At 49.3% G+C, this 21,947-nt stretch overlaps 2 protein-coding genes across 3 annotated transcripts; both read left to right on the plus strand.

Annotated features, from left to right (window-relative positions):
- The first annotated feature begins 8,977 nt into the window (after positions 1-8,977).
- LOC125556607 (probable E3 ubiquitin-protein ligase ARI5) lies at positions 8,978-10,753 on the plus strand. Its single transcript, XM_048719302.1, has one exon. It carries the CDS (start codon positions 8,978-8,980, stop codon positions 10,751-10,753), a length of 1,776 nt encoding a protein of 591 aa, XP_048575259.1.
- A 2,942-nt stretch (positions 10,754-13,695) lies between these two features.
- LOC125510413 (mediator of RNA polymerase II transcription subunit 8) lies at positions 13,696-18,513 on the plus strand. Of its 2 annotated transcripts, none has more exons than XM_048675584.1 (12): positions 13,696-14,054; positions 14,226-14,350; positions 14,786-14,910; positions 15,005-15,188; positions 15,291-15,398; positions 15,559-15,626; positions 15,929-16,174; positions 16,474-16,521; positions 16,628-16,837; positions 17,045-17,107; positions 17,282-17,339; positions 17,823-18,513. In XM_048675584.1, exons 1-12 carry the CDS (start codon positions 13,840-13,842, stop codon positions 18,104-18,106), a joined length of 1,734 nt encoding a protein of 577 aa, XP_048531541.1. In that variant the 5' UTR covers positions 13,696-13,839; the 3' UTR covers positions 18,107-18,513. The 2 variants fall into 2 exon arrangements, with proteins under 2 accessions (XP_048531541.1, XP_048531542.1); XM_048675585.1 differs by having other exon boundaries at positions 17,285-17,339.
- Positions 18,514-21,947: the final 3,434 nt, after the last annotated feature.

The raw sequence follows: 21,947 nt of genomic DNA on the forward strand, positions 1-21,947 counted from the left end.
AGTACTTTGTGTTGGTTTGAATAGATGAATCTGAGATTGTGTGATGCATATCGTATAATCATACCCACGGATACTTGAGGTGACATTGGAGTATCTAGGTGACATTAGGGTTTTGGTTGATTTGTGTCTTAAGGTGTTATTCTAGTACGAACTCTAGGATAGATTAAACGGAAAGAATAGCTTCATGTTATTTTACTACAGACTCTTGAATAGATCGATCAGAAAAAATAACTTTGAGGTGGTTTCGTACCCTACCATAATCTCTTCGTTTGTTCTCCGCTATTAGTGACTTTGGAGGGATAGTTATGTGATCCAATTAAGTTATTATTGTTGAGAGAACTTGCACTAGTGAAAGTATGAACCCTAGGCCTTGTTTCCTAGCATTGCAATACCGTTTACGCTCACTTTTATCATTAGTTATCTTGCTGTTTTTATATTTTCAGATTACAAAAACCTTTATCTACCATCCATATACCACTTGTATCACCATCTCTTTGCAGAACTAGTGCACATATACAATCTACCATTGTATTGGGTGTGTTGGGGACACAAGAGACTCTTTGTTATTTGGTTGCAGGGTTGCTTGAGAGAGACCATCTTCATCATACGCCTCCTACGGATTGATAAACCTTAGGTCATCCACTTGAGGGAAATTTGCTACTGTCCTACAAACCTCTGCACTTGGAGGTCCAACAACGTCTACAAAAAGAAGGTTGTGTAGTAGACATCAAGGGGTACATGTAGTGTTCAGTCAAAAAAATTATTCTGACAGGAAACAGTAGGATATCTTATAAAAATAAGTTAAAGTTAACAATCATGCAAAAGATAGAAATAAGGAAAATGATCACATCAGATTATCGAGCCATTCTTGAGCAGTACATATTGCTTTCCTAACTCTATGGGGTAACGCCATATATAATTCATGTTTAAAAGTTTCCTTCCAATTGTCAAAAAGCCCATGTGCCTCACCATCATGCCTTTGTTCTTACCAAAATATGAAGCATCCATTTAGCTTCCAATTATTTTTCCCAAAGTGTGGCCCTTATTTCAGTTTCTTTCAAGACTGCCAAGGGCAACCCATGCGCAAAAACAAACAAACAAATAGTTTAGAACCCAATAATTAACCATGAAGCGCTAACGACATTTTCTCACAAAATCATAGATTAACTAGCTGCATGGATAATATAATTTCGTCATTATATATTTTGCCAATTCTAAATCATATGTACCATGCATGAAGAAAAGATAGTTATATTTAATAAATATTTTAAAATTATATAATAACACATATGTATAATCAGCTTTAGTTATTGTATTATTAATCCAAATATTCATGTTCAATAAAATCAAATCACATTAGTATATTTTACAACGTATTCCGCAGCAACGCGCGGGGTTTTATCTAGTTCAAAAAAGTGACTGATAACTACCAAAAAATTAATTTTGTGACTAAAAACTACCACTTTCGGAAAATGACTAGTTTAGACGATTTAAACGTGTTTATGACATGCGGGGCCCGTCTGTCTGGGCTGATGTGGCAGGAAAGTCAACTACATTATTTTGAACCGTTAAGTTGACCGTTATGACAAGTGGACCCCGCACGTCAGCATCACCTTCTTCTTCCTCCTCCTCCCCCTCTCTCTTTGGCATTTCAACAAACACCTTAATTACCAGCAGTAGAGGAGCACACCGGCGAGCTACTACCACTTGGCGCGCAACCTGGTCGCCGCCGAGTCGCCGGCGCCGTTACTCAGGTGCTTGCGTTAGTGGTGGTAGTCCAAGGGGCGGCGCAGGCAGGAGGATGATGGGAGGCGGCGGAGCTGGATGGAGCACGGGGCAAGGAGGAGGCCACTGACGAGACACTCGGCAGTGAGGGCCAACAGCACAACGGCGGAAGGAGGGAGGCGATGGTGGTGGATGGCAAGGGAGGCAAGCAGCTCGGCCCTGGCGTCAGACAGGGGTCGCGGAGGAGACGCGGGAGGGCTTCGAGCGAGTGATACGTCTCCAACGTATCTATAATTTCTGATTGCTCCATGCTATATTATCTACTGTTTTAGACATTATTGGGCTTTATTTTCCATTTTTATATTATTTTTGGGACTAACTTATTAACCGGAGGCCCAGCCCAGAATTGCTGTTTTTGCCTGTTTTAGGGTTTCGAAGAAAAGGAATATCAAACGGAGTCCAAACGGAATGAAACCTTCGGAAACGTGATTTTCTCATCAGATAAGATCCAGGAGACTTGGACCCTCCGTCAAGAAAGCCACAAGGTGCTCACGAGGGTAGGGGCCGCCCCCCCTAGGGCGCACCCCGCTGCCTCGTGGGCCCCTTGAAGCTCCACCGACGTACTTCTTCCTCCTATATATATATCCACGTACCCCCAAACGATCGGGGACGGAGCCAAAAACCTAATTCCACCGCCGCAACTTTCTGTATCCACGAGATCCCGTCTTGGGGCCTGTTCCGGAGCTCCGCCGGAGGAGGCATCGATCACGGAGGGCTTCTACATCATCATCCAAGCCCCTCCGGTGAAGTGTGAGTAGTTTACTTCAGACCTACGGGTCCATAGCTAGTGGCTAGATGACTTCTTCTCTCTTTTTGGATCTCAATACAATGTTCTCCCCCTTTCTCGTGGAGATCTATTCGATGTAATCTTCTTTTTGCGGTGTGTTTGTTGAGACCGATGAATTGTGGGTTTATGATCAAGTCTATTTATGAATAATATTTGAATCTTCTCTGAATTCTTTTATGTATGATTGGTTATCTTTGCAAGTCTCTTTGAATTATCAGTTTGGTTTGGCCTACTAGATTGGTTGTTCTTGCCATGGGAGAAGTGCTTAGCTTTGGGTTCAATCTTGCGGTGTCCTTTCCCAGTGACAGAAGGGGCAGCAAGGCACGTATTGTATTGTTGCCATCGAGGATAACAAGATGGTTTTTTTTATCATATTGCATGAAACTATCCATCTGCATCATGTCATCTTGGTTAAGGCGTTACTCTGTTTTTAACTTAATACTCTAGATGCATGCTGGATAGCGGTCGATGAGTGGAGTAATAGTAGTAGATGCAGAATCGTTTCGGTCTACTTGTCTCGGACGTGATGCCTATATACATGATCATACCTAGATATTCTCATAACTATGCTCAATTCTGTCAATTGCTCAACAGTAATTTGTTCACCCACCGTAGAATACTTATGCTCTTGAGAGAAGCCACTAGTGAAACCTATGGCCCCCGGGTCTCTTTCTCATCATATCAATCTCCATCACTTTACTATTGCTTTGCTTTTACTTTATTTACTTTGCATCTCTATACCAAAAATACCAAAAAAACATTATTTATCATCTCTATCAGATCTCACTTTCGTAAGTGACGGTGAAGGGATTGACAACCCCTAAGCGCGTTGGTTGCGTTGAGCTATTGTTTTTGTGTAGGTATGAGGGACTCGAGCGTAGCCTCCTACTGGATTGATACCTTGGTTCTCAAAAACTGAGGTAAATACTTACGCTACTTTGCTGCATCATCCCTTCCTCTTCGGGGAAATCCAACGCAGTGCTCAAGAGGTAGCAGCGAGGCAGGGAGGAGGCGCTTGGGGCCGGCCATGGCAGGCGGTGAAGGCAGGAAACGGGGAAGCAGATGGGTGAGAGGGATGGGGTTCACGGAGGCCGGCGACGTTGGAGTAGAGTGGTGTGAGGGTGTGGCTGCGGGCGTGTTGCTCGGTTGTTGAAGAATTGACTACTGAAGGAAGGGAAGGCGGGCTGGCGCGGAGCTCCGACGACGGACAGAGCAGAGGCCGAGGCGCCATGGCAGGGCGAGCTCACGCGTGTGAGAAGCGAAGGCAGGGAGGAAGGGAAAGGAGAGGTGGCAGGGGGCGACAAGCTGAGGAGCTCGCCGGCGTATAGAGGGAGGTCCGGCAAGTCTTCCATCGCGGTAGAGGTGCACATGAGGTGTTTGCTAAAATTCCACATAGAGAGAGATGAGGGGGAAGAAGGAGGTGATGCTGACGTGTGGGGTTCACTTGTCATAAGGGTCAACTTAACTGTTCGAAATAATGGAGTTGACTTTCCTGCCACGTCAGCCCTGACAGACAGGCCCCACATGTCATAAACATGTTTAAATCATGTAAACTGGCCATTTTCCGAAAGTGGTAGTTTTTAGTCACAAAATTAACTTTTTTTGGTAGTTATCAGTCACTTTTTGAATGTGGTAGTTCAGTGGGACGACAACCCCTAATGTGGTAGTTTTTTGTCAAACACTCGAGAAAATAGCACAGATCAGACGTGAAAATAGAATCACTTTATAAAATGATACCAAAGGAATCAACATTGTTATAATCTGATAAATAATTTGAAGTTTGGAAATTATTCTGCTCAAACAATTGTAGCATGTAATTTCTTTGAATATATGCAGTGTAATTTTGTTCAAATAATGTGCAGGTAGGAAATACACTGCTTCCAAAAATCTACTGTATATATACTATGATGAGTGACTTGAGTGCAATTCTTCATAGGAAGGATAGGTAAAATCGCATAATCAGCATAGAAGACACAGTTGAGGCGGCCGTTGGAAACCTGTCGTTTTAGTGTTTTTAGGATGGTGCGGCGTCCTAAGAGCAACTCTAGCAGACCTCGCATCCCGCCCCAGCCCGCAAAATAACCACCAAATTGCGGGTTGGAGCCGGAAAATCGGCACGATCAGACCCCGTATCCCGTCCCGGCCCGTAAATATTTTTGTGGGGCGCGGCAAATCTTCTCCCCCAATCTCTATCTTCATGGGCTGGGAGGCTGACCGAGCTCAATCCTTATCCCGTGCGAGATTTGGCGGGAGGGACATTTCCGCGCACCGCTTCCCGCTTCCCGCACTCTCCGCCACCATGGCCCCCCTTCGCAAGCTCCGGTTCCTCCTCCCCGGCCGTCCTTCGTCGCCATGGACGACCCAATGCTGCCCCCCGTCACCGTCGAGGTCGCGCACGCTCCTTCCCCTTCGGCGGATCTTGTCGCCGGCCATGTTGGCCCTGCCGCTGCCGCCCAAGCACAAGTCGCGCCTGCCCGCAAGCGGTAGGGCAACATGGTCGTGCAGGGCGGGAATCCGGCTGCCCCCGCCGCGATGGCCCGCGCTCCGGGCGCCAACGCGGCAGCGCGATCCCGGTCGGTGGCGGAGAAGGTCGACAAGGTCGCGGGCGTAAAGCGGAGGAAGGTTCCGGCTTCAAAGAAGCCACCTTCTTCAACCTCTCACTCCATCCCCCCGCGAGGAGGTGCTCCGGCGATGCCGTTCAACGGTGCCGCTCCTCCCGCGAGCGAGGTGTTCGACGAAATGGCCGGAAGGTATGCGTCTTCGGTCTTGGCGATTCCCTTTCATTTTTCGCCATTATTCTCGATAGCTTGTGACTTGTTATCGTTCGCTATAGCGATGGTTCGAACAATGCAACAAACGAGTTCGTGAACTTGTTGGACACGAACGCGGTTGACATTGATCAAGCCCCTTTCAAACCATTCGACTACAATGAAACGGAGGGCGGCGTGGATGATCATGGTTGTGCGGACGAATTGGAGGAGATCGGAGCGGAAGCGTTTGAGCAATCGCAAGCAAAATCTGGGAAAAGCATAAGATCGAAGAACTACACGATCTTGGAAGATCAAGCTTTGATTCAAGCATGAAGTGCGATATCTCTTGATGCATGCATGGGTACTTCTCAAACTTCCAAAAGATATTGGCAAAGAATCGAAGATCAATACTTCTGCATTATGGCAAAGCATCCCAATAGGACTCCACGCACATTTCGGTCGCTTCAAGGGCGTTGGGAGAATATCAAGCCTATGTGCAGCCGTTGGGCAGCTTGCTTGGAGCAAGTACGCAATGCACCTCCAAGTGGCACCGTGGAGTCCGACTATGTGAGTTTGTTTTGCCTTTGTTCAAATTGTGCATCATCATATTGCATCATGGGAAATGATTGGATCACTTCGTTCACATTGTGTAGGACAAGATTGCTCAACATAGATACAAGGACATGGAAGCTTCGGAAGGCAAAATTTTCAAACTAGAGCATTGTTGGGAGTTGCTCCAAAAGTGCGAGAAGTGGTAGTTGATCGACAAAGAATCCCCACCAAAGAGAGGCTCACTTACAAACATGGATGAAGATGAGGATGATGATGGCCCAAGAAATTTGCACAAGCCCGATGGCGACAAGAAGACCAAGGAGAAGATGAAAAGAGAGCAGGAAACATCGAGTTTGAGGGAGAAGATTGGTGCCATGGTGCAATCCAACGAGTCGATGTTGTTGAAGTCGTTGGAGATCAAGAAAGAATTGGCCGAGAAGAAGGCGAAGGAGAAGCAAGAAAAGTGGCAGTTGCTCAAAGAAGAGGGGTTGCGCAAAGCTGCCATCGAGGAGAGAAGAGCACGCGTCGCTGAAAACAAATCCATGTCCATGTTGCTCGCCGAAGAGAACAAGATCATGTCAATGAACCGCAATGACATGGACGACCTCATCAAAACATGGCATGATATGGCAAGGAGAGAAATCTTGAAGAGAAGAATGGTGGCGTCGGCCGGTCCGTGCTACAGTTCCGGTGATGTTTTCTCCGCTCCATATGGTGGCAATGTGGATGATTTCGGTGCGGGAGTTGGAACAAGCGCCGGAGGTGGATTCGGTGGCGCCGATGAACTTCAAGGTGGACTCGATGGTGGAGTGAAGATCGATCAAGATGATGCCGGACATGGACGCAAACCTTTTGCAGGGCCCTCTTTTGCGTTAGCCGTAGTGAATTTGGCTTCTATTTGCGCGTAAAATTGTTTATGTTGTTTCATTTTAAACTTGTTTGTGAAATCTTATATCAAATGTGAGATTTACATTTTATCTGTTTGCGGGGCGTCGCGGTGGTGCCCGAATAGATCCCACAGAAACCGATCCGTAAAAAGGCATATTTCGCGAATATATTTTTTTATGGATCCGTTTGAAGGGTCTGCATCTGTGTCAGTCCGCCCCGGCTCGTAAAAACGATTCTGCACGAACTGCAAACACGTTTTGCGAGCCGACGGAATGCAAGATCTGCTAAAGTTACTCTAATTGCGAACTTCAGCAAGTCCCCACCGGATGTGGCAGCTAGCTCCAGCGTCCTCACAAGCAGTGGCCGGCGTCCTCGGTCGCTGGATGAAGTGGCTCACGTGGCGCCGCAGGCGACAAGCGGCTGCTCGTCCGGATCCACAGACGACAGATGCGGTGGCGACTGCGTGTACAACGGAGCCAGCGCCGGCATGCATCGGTGCCTTGGGTCATCACGTACGCAGCGCCTCCATGGCTCCATCGATCCATCCGCGAGGAAGCCCATCCAGCTGCTTATATTAGGTAGCTAACCAACGTTGTGCACTTGTGCTTCAATCAATCAGCGCCGAACAGAAATCAAACGAAGAGTTGATCGGCGAGGCAGTAGCTCATACGTGGATGATTTAAAGCATAGAGAATAGGAGAGATTGTATCGGGAGGAGTAGGAAAGGTGTTGAAATATGAGATGGGCCTAGAGCCCATATGACAATTTCAGATTTGATCTCTAAGGAGCCATGTAAGTGGCATGACAAGGTGGTGGGAAGTTTAGTCCCACCCCGGAAGTGGAAGGAGAGTTGGAGTGGTTTATAAGGGATTCTCTTCCTCATGTTATTAGAGCTTGAAAAGAGATGAGGCTCTCGCGCACTCCTCCGCTCGCCTCGCCTCGCCGAGCCGAGCCGCGTCCACATCACCATATTGACCGACGCCGACAAGAAGGCCGCGGCTACTGCCACCGCATGGCCGATTGGAGGGTATACATCGTTTATCCCTCTTATATTTCTTTCTGTTGTAGCAGTACTAGCCAGAGGCTCCTTTTTAAACGCGCCAATCGTCCACAAAGACATGGCATAATTTGAATCACACAAACAGGTTGATAACATAAAAGTTCATGCCCACAACATCATCCAACCAAGTTCAAAATTCAAACCAAGTTCATGACATAAAAGTTCACACCAACGAAAGGCACATCAACAATCAAGCCGTTGGCATTGGAGGAGCTCCGGCGGAGGCGAAGCCAAACCTCCCCGCGCTAGGGTTTGCGGCGGCAGCGGAGGCGTCGCAGGTGTAGGAAGGGGTGAGGGGGGTGCCGGCGCGGGCGTCCACCAGATCAATTCGCCGACGGCGGCGCGGGCGAGGCTAAGGTGGCGCGGCGGAGAGAGTGCGGCGCGAGCACTCGAGTGTGCGGCGCTCGGAAGCGGGCGCACCAAATACACAACGCGTGATGGCGATTCGGACCGCGCGGCGCGCGCCCAACTCTAATGTCGGGCGCGCGCTTATTGCGCATCCGCTGAAGCCTCTCTACCGATTGCACGCGTGCTAAAAAGGATAAATTTGCGGCGCGACGCTTATTTAGCGCAGCGGTAGGAGCATCCCTTCCACATGAAAAGGGAAGATAAGACGGAGCATGCTAAAATTTGCCATCTTTTTTAATGTTTCTGAATTTTTGTAAAAAAAATCATATAACACATGTGGTAAGCAATCTAACCAATTCAAAAGGAATTCTCGTAAAAAGGTGAACACGTTCGTCGGGTGCAGTGCAACGCAACTGGACACAGGATGAATGAAGAATAAATAAGAACGGTGTGATTTTCGCAACAAAACGACGCACGGGCATAAATAAATAAATCCATTCATTAAACAAGCCAAAAAAATGTTTCAGGCAGTAACAAACGGACACGTGTCTTTTTCCCCTGGAGACGCGAAGCGCACGTTTGCTACTAGCTACAAGTATCCGACTATGATCTGCTCTTGCTTGATAACACAGATTGATTGGCAGTGCAAAACCCTAGCCCGACTCGGCACCCATGGCCGCCATGCAGCATCTATAAGAGCTTGGCGCTCGGGCCAAACCCTCATACCACCACCAGTACCTACCTAGCTACGACGTGCAAGATCGATCGGTCGATCGCCAGGTTAGCTAGCTAGCTACTAGGGCAGCCATGGCGCTGACGAGCGACAACGAGGAGGAGTTCTACAGCAGCCCCGAGGAGGGCGGCGACGACGACGATCGTCTGAGCTTCCGGACCGCCTCCAACGAAAGCGACAATGACGCCGGCGCCGGCGACGACGCCGACGATGATTGCTTGTATGGCGACAGCGACGGCGACGACGACGGCATGTACGATGAATACGAGGGGGACGAGGAGGAGGGGCTGGAGGAGGTGGATGAGAAAGGCGAAGTCCTGGACGAGATGAGGTTCACGGCGACGCAGTACGCCGTGCTGACCATGGACGAGGTGCGCGCGCGGCAGGAGGAGCACACGGCGCGGGTGGCCGACCTGATCGCGCTCCCGCCGGGGCTCGCGGCCGCCGTGCTCCGCCACTTCAAGTGGAGCGCCCAGGGCGTGTGGGAGCGGTGGTTCTCGGACGAGCACAAGGTCCGCGACGCCGTCGGCCTGCCCCCGGACGGCGACGCCGTCTCCGTGGCCGTCAACGACGCGCCCCTCACCTGCTACATCTGCTTCGACGCGCACGCCCCCGGCGAGATGCGGTCCGCCGGGTGCGCCCACTTCTACTGCCGCGGGTGCTGGAGCGGCTACGTGCGCGCCGCCGTCGGGGACGGCGCGCGCTGCCTGTCGATACGGTGCCCGGACATGGGCTGCTCCGCCGCCGTGGTGCGCGACCTAGTCGACGACGTGGCCGACGCCGACGACGCGAAACGGTACGGCGAGTTCCTGGTCCGTTCGTACGTGGAGGAGAGCAAGAGGATCCGGTGGTGCCCGGCGCCCGGGTGCGACCGGACCGTGGAGTTCGACGGCGAGAAGTGCACGGTGCAGCTGGACGCGTGGTGCGCGTGTGGGCACGGCTTCTGCCTCGCCTGCGGCGAGGAGGCGCACCGCCCGGTGGCGTGCGACACGGTGCGGGAGTGGCTGGAGAAGAACCGCTCCGACTCGGAGACGGCGCAGTGGGTGCTGGCCAACACGAAGCACTGCCCGGAGTGCCGCCGCCCCATCCAGAAGAACCAGGGGTGCATGCACATGACGTGCTCGCCGCCGTGCAAGCACCAGTTCTGCTGGCTCTGCCTGGGCCCCTGGGACAAGCACGACGGCGGCAACTACAACTGCAACACCTACAACACCGCCAGGGCGGAGGGCAAGTACACGGAGGAGGAGCTCCGGCGGGCGCAGGCCAAGGCGTCGGTCGACCGGTACCTGCACTACTACGAGCGCTGGGGCGCGCACGAGCGGTCCCGTCAAAAGGCGCTCGAGGACACGGCGGCGCTCGGCAAGGACGGCGCGCAGAGGGAGGCCGTGGCCGCCGCGTTCGGGGTGGTGGAGACGGAGCTCGACTTCCTGGAGGAGGCGTACCGGCAGGTGGCCGAGTGCCGGCGGATGCTCCGGTGGACGTACGCCTTCGGCTACTACCTGGACGACCCGGCCAAGCGCGACCTGTTCGAGGACCTGCAGAGCCAGGCCGACAAGTCGCTGGAGCGCTTGCACGAGTGCGCCGAGAAGGACAGGGCGAAGCTCGTCGCCGAAGCGGCCGGCGAGCACGGCGCGGTCGCCGACAAGTACCTGGAGTTCAGGCCCAGGCTGTCGAGCCTGACGACCGTGGCGAGGAACCACTTCGAGAACATGGCGAGGGCGTTCCGGGACGGCCTGGCCGAGGTCGAGGTCGACCCCGCCGTCGCCGCCCGCCGCGCTGCCGCCGCCCCTCCCCCACCACCGCTGGACGACGACGACGACGAAGACTTCTTCGAAGAGCTGCGGATGTAAATCAATCAATACATGCAGCATCTGTACAACGTAGTAGTAATTGGCTCAACCGACCATATTGGCTAGGACGATTATCAAGTGGGCCAACTCTGCAAACAGTGAAACCAGATTACACCTGATCAAACTGCAATTGTCAACATTTTCTTAAATATTCCCTCTGTCCCAAAATAAGCGAGTACAGTCACTTATTTTGGAACGAAAAAAGTATTTAATAATAGATGTGGGTGTGCTTTCTTGTATAGTGAATTGTTAATTTCTATGAGATCAAAAAATATGTCTCCCAAAGGGTAAGCGTGGAAAATTACCTTAGAGCATCTTCAACACTTGTGTAGACATAGACATATCCATTTACCATCAAAATAACTCGTATAGTTTTGTCTCAAACACACAACATTCATCATTTATGAAACGGAAACACTAATGCCTACACGTATGGGCGTTTGCATCTTGTTCACACGCGTGGATCCACGTCCGTTTATGGTTGCACGAATCTTGGCATGTTTGTGGTACCACGTAGGACTGGGTTGGTGTGTGGGCATTAATCCGGTCGCCTACACGTTCGTTTTCACCACACGGAGGGACTGGTGTGTGGGCGTTTAGCAGTTCGCCCACACAGGGGCTGGTGTGTGGGCATTTATCAGTTCGCCCACACGCCCGTCTCCTCTCCCACACTCAAAGCTGCCAGTTGCCATGTGTTTTGCAGGTTACATGGCAACCGCCCTTGCTGCACGGCTATTCTTCCACCTCCAATGCAAGTCGATGTTTCAACGCATACCGGGAAAGCCATTTGATGCACCCATTTGCAGAAGCCTTGCGGTGCCAGCTTCATTTGGTGCTGGAGATATCTCCCTCCAAAGATATCAATGACAACACTTCACGAATTTATTCAAACTTTTAATTGACTGTGATCTCTACAATTCCAATCCAGCCAGCAATAGAATCAGCTCGACAACCATTGCAAGCATGCACACCGATGACACAACCTTCTTCAAAGCATTATGACCAAGTTGACCAGCTGCATCCCATTTTTGCATGAAGTAGAGACAATGAACTTCATGGACAATTTTATGGCGAAACATTTGATTCTCTCCAAAATAACCCTACATAAGCTTATCATGCCCGACTTGCTTATTCCGATGAACTACCACACGACCGGACACTGAGCCATGATGCTTCAACCTCTTATTTGACATCATATAACACATACAATGTCGTTTCCATTTCAAAATCATTGTCATTGCCCCTATGACGAGTTGTCGAAAAACAACTCAGAAAGCGAACTCATCTGCAAAAAGTATGTATGAACTATTACATTGTCGATGAACTCTGAAATTCTTCATTGCATAAATATTAGGCGAGGAATTTCGTCGAGCAACTTGTTGGCATTGTGCTCTCTAGTTGTTTCGAAGGTGTACTCCGACCTACACCGGTGTCGAGGGGAGATGGAGTAGTGGCTAAACCTGGTGGTGGCGCGACCGTGCGGGCCCGATGGTGGTGTGGTGCTCGTTAGCAATGAGGATGCATGTCAGTCGAAGCGGAAGGTTGCATATGGGGGACACGAGGCGGTGAAAAACCAGCCTCTTGGCTCGGGCCAACATGGATGGGAGTATAGGGGAAGTTGCGTCTCTCCCTCTATGAAGGGGTGAGTTGGGGTGTTTTTAGTGATCACCGAAAAGTTTTTGGGGAAAGGGGATCTCTTGGAACAAAGTTTCTTTAACCCAAATCATCTTATACCATAATTGTTTAGGAAAAGGGATCCACTGGAGATGTTCTTATGACCGTTCAACAATAATGCGTATGGAGCGATCCACTGGAGATGTTCTTATGACTGTTCCACAGTAATGCATATGGAGCGAACTACCTTAGGGTGATTAGTTAGTAGCGGGAAGGGAGAGGGGATGTGAAGATGACAAGGGTTCACATTAAGTTTTTCCCTGCCTTATTAGTGATTTGGTGTGACATCCCAACTTGATGGCCGAGGCACACCCGTCAACCATGTGAGAAGAACTCACTTGGTAAGAGTAAAGAAGAGAGGTAAATAACTGTGTGGGCTGGGCCCCCGAAAGGTGGCAGAGTGAGATGTCTGAAAGAAGATGAAAAGGAAGGGTGCTAGGTTTAGTTAGTTTAAGAAGGTGCAAGAGAGGGTACTGCCAATGAATAATGGTTTGTCGATCTTATGATCTGAAGTTTGTCATAGAGGAAAGTAGATCGAGGCGTAGTGCCTGAAGGGATCTTGTTGGCGATGAAGGTGAGAGGTGATATATTGGTTTCTCCCATCATTAATGATTTTGGGGTGCGTGAGGAGAAGATGTCGGTGCGTAAGAAGGAAGACAAAGAGGACGTGTGTGAAATTCACTTAGCTTGAGAAGAAGGTGTGTCGAAGGATAGGGCATGAGTTTGTGCCCTGGCCTCGTCCGGCGAATAAGTGAAATGACGATGTTGGCGGTGGCGTGAAACCTCTAGAGAAGTGGAGGAGAATGATTTACGATAAAGTAAGAAAGAAGGGCACGTTTACCCCTAGTGTGAAGAACATATGTCTTTGGATTCAATGTGAGAGGGACGAGTACCAACCGAACAAGGATGCTACAGGAACAAAATTTTCACCCGCTAGTCCAAACCAAATGACGGAGATTGGTCCTTGTGATGACCTGACGACATAAAATCCTTCATGGGTGGATGCTCTGAGGGCGCATGTAGTTAGCCGGGCATGTACATGAAGAGGTTTAAAAAAAGTATATTTTGTGGTTGAGTTAAAAAATTCATATTATTTTATAATTGATGTCATCAACCGTTTATATTTATATTATACTAATTTCAGTACAATGTTATGCAAAATTTGAGACCTTTATTTTGAGACTGAGGGAGTATTTTGGAATTTCAGTTCATCTCATCTCAGTTCAAAAGCTCCTTATCTTATATCTTGAAGAAAAACATTTTTTTAGACATTGTGGAGAGGGAGGAGGGGCTGACCGCTGAGTGTTCGAGTGGACCGGACCCTTTGCCAGACGCCGGCGATCCGAACACCCTCCGATTCAACCTCCCCTCACCCCTCCTCCTCCGCCCCACCGCCAGCCCCAGCTCCGGCGATGGACGCGGCGGCGGCTCCGGGCGCCGCGGCGGGAGGGCAGCAGCAGCAGCAGCCCGCGCCTCCCCGGGCGGAGCGGCTCAACGGGGAGGTGCAGAGCCAGCTGAACCTGGAGGGCATGCGGGCGCGCGCGGTGGGGCTCTACAAGGCCATCTCCCGCATCCTCGAGGACTTCGACGCCATCGCCCGCGTCAACCCCAGCGGCTCCCCCAAGTGGTTCGGGCTCACCCATCCCCTCCCCTCCCTCCATTGCTCGCCGCCGCCGCCGCCGCCTAGAGTGAATCCCCGACCTAGGGTTTCGGTGGATCCTCCGGCCCGTGTGCGATAGTTATGCTACTGCTGCGCGATTCGATTGGTTGCTGACTGGTATGGTATGGCGGCTGGCAGGCAGGACGTGCTCGGGCAGTTTTCCATGGTGAGCATGGAGCTCTTCAACATCGTGGAGGACATCAAGAAGGTGAACAAGGGGTTCGTCGTGTACCCCAGGAACGTCAACGCCGAGAACGCTGCAAGTGAGTGAGCTCCTCTGAATTTTTTAAATATTTTTTTTCAGTTATATATATGTGCCATGCGATATCTTTTCCTTTCTCTGGCTAGTAAAATTGTTCTGGGACCATGATGGCCTATGAGCACGCATGATGTTTCGGTTGAATGGGTTCAGAGATTTCAATTTCAATTAGGTGTGAAAATGACACATCTGATACGAAGAACCCTGTCCAGTTTCATAGGCAGGTGTTGTTGTTCTAATTTCTTTTCAGGGATAGATAAGTGTGACAGGGGATCAGTAGAAAATCAACTACCAAAATGCTGTTTCAGGATTTCTCTAGATTGTTGTGATGTGCTGCAATTTAATGGTCCCATGTTGCTTTTGTCAATGCATACGATTATTCTTCGTTTGCTACTAGTATCACATCATGTTTCCTGCTTGACCTGCGTGTGTATTGCAGTACTGCCTGTAATGCTGTCGTCAAAGCTCTTACCGGAGATGGAAGTTGAGGAAACTACAAAGAGGGAACAGTTGTTGTCTGGAATAACGAATCTGCCCGTGCCTTCTCAAATGGAAAAGTTAAAGGTGCTTGATGTGGAAAATGCAAACCTGTATCACACTGTTATTGATTGATCTGTTGGTTGTCTGATAAATAAAATTGGATTTGCTGCCTTTTCAGGCTCGGATAGACATGATTGCGAATGCGTGTGAAACTGCTGAGAGAGTAATCGCTGAGTGCCGTAAGACTCATGGTCTAGGAGCCCGTCAAGGGGCAAATCTTGGTCCTATGTTGGACAAGGCACAAGCTGCAAAGATACAGGAGCAGGAAAGTCTACTTAGAGCGGCAGTAAATTATGGTGAAGGTGAAAACACATTGATGCTTTTTGGACTTCTAAATTAAATAACTCATGTACGTCTCCTATTTGTGTTATGGACCCTCAATGCTGAAATAGCCTGATTCTCAGGATTACGGGTATCGGGAGACCAAAGGCAGATGCATTCATCTCTTCCTAGCCATCTAATGGAAGTACTTGCTACTGGAGACGGGGCTCATAATTTTGGTGATAATTCTGGTAAGATTAGATCGTGTGATATTTCCACATTTTGTCATGCTCTATTAGGATTTTTTATGCCATGTTTAGCTGACATCAAGTGCATCATAACCTTTTGCGTTTAAAGCATGTGTCAGAAAACGCTCCAGTATCAGCATCTAACAGCTATTTATATTTGCAGGCGCCTATCCCAAAAATACACCAGCATTTTCACCTAATAATGTCAGCGCCCAGGGAAATCCAATGCAGGTTTGTGTAGCATCAGTATTAGCACTCATAGAAGTCGTGTACATATTGAAATTGGAATCCATCTTATTGCTCATATTCCTTTTTTGTTGCATGCCATTAATGTTCCCCGCGAGGTGTTGTTTTCCTGTTTACTGGTTGGTCATATGATGTCAGTCCCTGTTATTGTGAACTGTATTAAGTGTTGGTTTGAGTACCTTCTGTTGTTTTTATTTGAGGATTGATGATAGCAATCACTAGCCTGAATTCAATGAAACGTTTGATCCTTTTATCTTAGTCATCGGATGTGTTAACGCTTCATGCAGGCATCTGGAGGACAATTACTTGGCAGATCTGCTCCATCGCCTGGAACTGCCGGAACCCCTAATTTTGAAAATGTGTCTACTCCTCCAATGCCATATGCTAACTCCCCTAGGTCAGGCACCAATATGATGAATACCCCTTCACCACAGCAACATCTGACACCACAGCAGCAGAGGCAAAAGCTGATGCAAGCATCTCAGCAACAGCAGCAGCAGCTGAGGCCATCAGCTGCTGGGATGCTAGCACAGGTAAGGTAACTTTCCTTTTCAGTTTTAAAGAGGTTTTGTTGCGCTTGTGGCATTGGCAACAACAATGTTATCGGTTTCCTGAGCGTATTTCTTATGATTTTGTACTGCTGTCTTGCAAAAATTCTACACTATTTATCCCAACATGGTACTTTTTGGTGCTCACTAAATCTACAATTTTCGGTGCTCACTAAATCTATAATTTTAGCCTACCCCAACTTGTTTGGGACTAAAGGCTTTGTTGTTGTTGTTGTTGTTGTTGTTGTTGTTGTTGTTGTACTAAATCTACAATTTTCTTGTAGAGCTCGGTTCCTCAGTTACAAGATCTACAGGGACAAGCTCAGCAAAAAGTACAGGCATTTTTACCATTGACCACTTCTATATTTTCTAGACATGGAAATATAATTGTTTTTAGTTTCACAAAGCTCATAACTTGCTGTTGAAAACCTTTTGTAGGTTGCTGGCCAACAGCAGATGCAGTACAGCCAAGCACAAGCCTTGTCACAGTTTCAGAATAGGCAGATGCAGGCTGCACGCATGCAGCCAGGCATGTCTCAGAGCCAATTGAACCAAGGAAATCAGTTGAGAAGCCATTTGGGCCAGTTCACTGGAGCTGCAAACAGTGCAATGTATACTGCTGCACAGGCATCTTCAAACTCACAAATGGTTAGATAACACCTTTCTTTTTATTAAGTCATGTAAAAATTATAAGGTTGTTGTTCGAGAGGATAATTATACTCTCTATGGACGTACTCACGAACATTCATGAGCTCATGAAGAAAGATTCGAGTTTGTTCAGTTGTCAGGTTTTCTTCTGGATATTCTGAACATATTCCTGTCCTGATTGAACTGCCTTTTTTGTGTGCATTTTAGATGGCAAACATACCTGGGACTATGCAAACAATGCAGTCACAGTCAATGATGCCGCAAATGCAGGTAAATGCCTTTCTTGTTTGTTATCATCAAGTCACATTGGTTGCAGATGTTTTTGTTGAAACACAGTAGTGCACTGCATTTATAATTCTCCATTTTTTTTCTGCTGTGACTTATTCTTTGCATATCCTTTCTTGCATTTATAAATTCTAATGTTGTTTTCTTATGATTGTTCAGCAGTTTGGTTTGACTGGTGGGCATCCTCAGAGGAGTCATCAAATGATGACCGACCAAAGTATGTACCATTCATCCTCTTTTAGGCTTTCGTCATTATTAATAAATTAAGGAAATGCGTAATTTTCTGTACAGCTATATAGTGTACTTGTGTCATCCTGCTTGGACTACTTAGCTGGTGTGATATAGTCACAGTTCAGAAGAAAACATACATTAATTAACTATTCTTCAGTTAAATTTGGAGCATAATTCAGCATGTATTTACAAAAACGGTTGTCCCGAGGAAAAGTTAGATGCGCTGGTTTTTGATGCACTGCTATTGCAGATATATTTGGGTTTCTTCTGTGCAGGTATCTAGCTCTGTAGTTGTTTTAGATAGTGGTGCAGGCGAAAAGCTTCTAGTCACGTATGATTCATAACTGTGCGCTCTGTATCGTTTCTGTGTCATTTTAGTTTCGATGAAATCCTCCTTGACCCTCCCTAGCGCAGTTTAATTTTAAATATACTTTCTGAGCAAGTAATTCTCCTTTATCGCTTACTGCAGTGTACGGCATGGGAGGCGCAAATACCACGAGCATGATGGGAATGCAAATGCAGCAGCAGCAGCAGCAGCAGCAGCAACAACAACAACAGCAGCAGCAGCAGCAAGGGCTATACGGGAACATGCAAGGAGGCGGTCAGAGCTTGCAGCAGCAGGGCATGGTGGGCCTTCAGAACCAGCAGCAGAACCAAATGCAGAACCAGATGCAAAATCAGATGCAAAACCAGCTGCAGAATCAGATGCCGAACCCGAACTTCCCCCAGCAGAGGCAGCAAAACCAGCAATGATTCATTCAAGCGGGCTAACTAACCGTGTGTTGCCAAGGCGAGGCATGGGTTCCTGGCCAGAGTCGAGGCAGTATTTTCGGCTGGACGATGTTACTCCTGACGACGCATCGTTGCGTCTTCCCTGTGTGCAGTAATGGCATGGGCTACCGATGATTCACCACTGGTTTTGCTTGTGTCCAGTGGCCGTGCACCGTGCAAGTGGTCATGATTGTTCGCCATCGTTGTAAATCGACGTTAGATGCATCAGCTAGAGTAGCTTGCGGGCTGGAATTCGTTGCAAACTATGACATGCTCGGATATGTATGTACTGCACTGCAACTTATGATGCATGCTCGGATAGGCGCATTCTTCAGTCTAAAATATAACCTAAGTCCTGAACTCTGATCCAGGGCAATTCTTGAATTTCAGATGGTTGCTGTGAAATAGCTGGGATTTTGTTTTCTTTGTAATCGCACAAGAGCTGGTGATATGTTTGATTGGTATACACCTAATGACTTCTTGGCATCTGAATTGTTAGCGCCCCTGCCAGGAAAGGCACCCACCACAGCGCCAACGACACGCGCGGTACACGGGTCAAGCGTGTACCATGGACAAACCCCCGCTTCACTGGGCCGGACTGGGCCAACCAGCTACACTCGAAGGGCCACGCTACTTAAGCAAGGCGAGTCGGCTACCTACTTTCCCTTCCACTTGTTCTTGTGTTCATCTTGCATCGAAGAACTCCTACCAATTCTTGTAATCTCCTGTACCTAAGCTACTACTTCAGAGAGCTAAACCAAGAGAGGATCAATGTAATCATAACATCTGGTATCAGAGCCCAACCACCTCCCTTCCATCACTTCCGATCTGGCCAATTTCGTGAAAACCCGACGCCTTCGACAAGCTAGATCGCAGATCGAGGAGATGGATCCGTCGATGAAGGAGTACATGGACCGACTCACCAAGTCCATGGACGAGATTCGGGTTGACCTCCGCAACAACACCGCGGCGGTGCACGCGAACATGACCAAGCTCGACGACCTGATCACCTGGCGTCCGGACCTCGAGCGCCGCGTCTCCGAGCTCAGCGACGCGGTGATGGATCTCCGTCAAGGGCGCGCGCCGGCGCCAGGGGCGTCTGGTGCGGCAGCGTTGGGGCCCTCGACGCGCGAGCCGCCCGTTGCAGCGGACAGCGGCCTCCCTGCGGTTGTGGATCGCGCGGCGACGCTACCCCACGGGTCTACGGACCACGGCGACGTTTTTCTTCACCGGGAGGCACCGGTGACCCCGTCGGTGTCTCTCCCAAGCACCGGTCAGTTCCTGCCCCAATCCCCAGTTCCACCTCTCTCACCTTTTGCACACGCGAGTCAGATGCTCGTGGGTCTGGGGCAAGCCCACCCATCCATTTCGTTTCCGTCGTTCTTGGGCGAAAATCCTTGTATCTGAAAAACCATGTGTGAGCAATATTTTGCAATGTTTGGGATCCACAACTCCTTCTAGGTTCCTATGGCCGCCCTGAATTTCCCAGGCTCAGCGGCGGTGTGGTTACAGTCCATACACTCCAAGTTATCTACCTTTGATTGGGCGTGATCGCCACCAATTGCTCATTAGACAGTTCTATACCATCCATCAGACGACCACAGTTACTGATTACATTGAACATTTTGAAGTTTCGGTCAATCATTTAACTTCCTATTCTGAATCATTGCATCCTTACTTCTATCTGACTTGTTTTGTCGAGGGACTCCGGAATGACATCCGCGCCGTGGTGCTGGTGCAGCGACCACCCGATTTGGACACGACGTGTTCCCTGGCATTACTTCAGGAGGAGGTGATGGAGCCAGTGCACCGTGTTCATCCACCAACTCCTGTTGCACGGGTGCCTGATGCTGTTCTGCGCCCAAATGTTCCACTACCCTTGCCGCCTCCACCTACTCCAAGACCAACTTCAGCAAATGCGCCGACGACAGCTAATGATCGTCGCGGCGTCAAAGGTGCACGGGCTGATAGCAACAAACTCAAGGCGCTCCGCGACTACCGCCGAGCACGCGGGCTCTGTTTCAAGTGCGGGGAACGTTGGGGCCACGATCATGTGTGCCCCACGTCAGTGCAGCTGCATATTGTTGAAGAACTGCTCGAGCTCTTCGCTATTGACGCAGGCATCGACGCTTCAACGACACCTGAACCAGGGGCATCTGAAACTGTCATGGCTATCTCACGAACAGCACTGTCGGGCGGGGTTTCAGCTAAAGCTTTCCAACTCCGAGCTTGGATACAAGGGCATGAGGTATTGGTACTGGTCGATTCAGGAAGTACCACATCTTTTGTGGATCAGAAGCTAGCCAAGTCGTTGGACGGAGTGACATCTCTGGCACGCGCGTGCACGGTGCGCGTCGCCGACGGCGGAGAACTCATCTGTTCTTCTGCAGTTCCCCAGTGCACCTGGTACTCTCAAGACCATGAATTCATCACCAACATGAAGGTTCTACCATTGGGTACTTATGATGCCATTTTGGGCTTGGATTGGTTAGAGGAAAACAGCCCCATGTTTGTGGATTGGCGAGCGAAGCGCATTGAAATCCATGCTGCCAATGCAACAATTTGTCTGCAAGGGCACGACGCCCAGTCCACAGTTTGTCACACGATCAACAGCCTGCACCTTCAGAGTCTGATCAACAATGAAGCAGTCACACATGTCATTTTCTTGCACTCGGTCACTTCTGAAGAAGAACTCCTGCAAGCCATTCCTGACTGTATCCGACACGTATTACTCCAATTTGAGGATGTGTTTGGGGAATCAACTGAATTACCACCGCGGCGTTCCTGTGATCATCGGATACCCCTCATCCTAGGAGCACAGCCGGTGAACATTCGTCCGTACAGACATAAGCCAGAACACAAGACTGAAATAGAGAAACAAGTGGCAGAACTGCTCCGCGCCGGTATCATTCAAAAAAGCTCAAGCCCTTTCGCTTCTCCTATTATCTTGGTCAAGAAGAAGGACGACTGAGGGAGTCCTAGATTAGGGGGTCTCCGGACAGCCGGACTATCTCCGTTGGCCGGACTGTTAGACTATGAAGATACAAGATTGAAGACTTGGTCTCGTGTCCGGATGGGACTCTACTTGGCGTGGAAGGCAAGCTAGCTAGGCAGTACGGATATGGATATCTCCTCCTTTGTAACCGACCTTGTGTAACCCTAACCCTCTCCGGTGTCTATATAAACCGGGGGGTTTTAGTCCGTAGGACAACAATCATAACATACAATCATACCATAGGCTAGCTTCTAGGGTTTAGCCCTCTGATCTCGTGGTAGATCTACTCTTGTACTACCCATATCATCAATATTAATCAAGCAGGACGTAGGGTTTTACCTCCATCAAGAGGGCCCGAACCTGGGTAAAACATCGTGTCCCCCTGCCTCCTGTTACCATCCGGCCTAGACGCACAGTTCGGGGCCCCCTACCCGAGATCCACCGGTTTTGACACCGACATTGGTGCTTTCATTGAGAGTTCCTCTGTGTCGTCGCCGTTAGGCTTGATGGCTCCTACTATCATCGATAGCGATGCGGTCCAGGGTGAGACTTTTCTCCCCGGACAGATCTTCGTATTCGGCGGCTTTGCACTGCAGGCTAACTCGCTTGGCCATCTGGAGCAGATTGAAAGCTACGCCCCTGGCCATCAGGTCAGATTTGGAAGTTTGAACTATACGGCCGACATCCACGGAGACTTGATCTTCGACGGATTCGAGCCACAGCCGGGCGCGCCGCACTGTCGCGATGGGTATGACCTAGCTCTGCCGCCGAACAGTACCCTAGAGGCCGCGCCCGCATCAGCTCCGACCCTTAGCTCGGAGCCAACTG

The sequence above is a fragment of the Triticum urartu genome, chromosome 5, assembly GCF_003073215.2.
Source record: "Triticum urartu cultivar G1812 chromosome 5, Tu2.1, whole genome shotgun sequence".
In the NCBI taxonomy this organism is placed as follows: domain Eukaryota; kingdom Viridiplantae; phylum Streptophyta; class Magnoliopsida; order Poales; family Poaceae; genus Triticum; species Triticum urartu.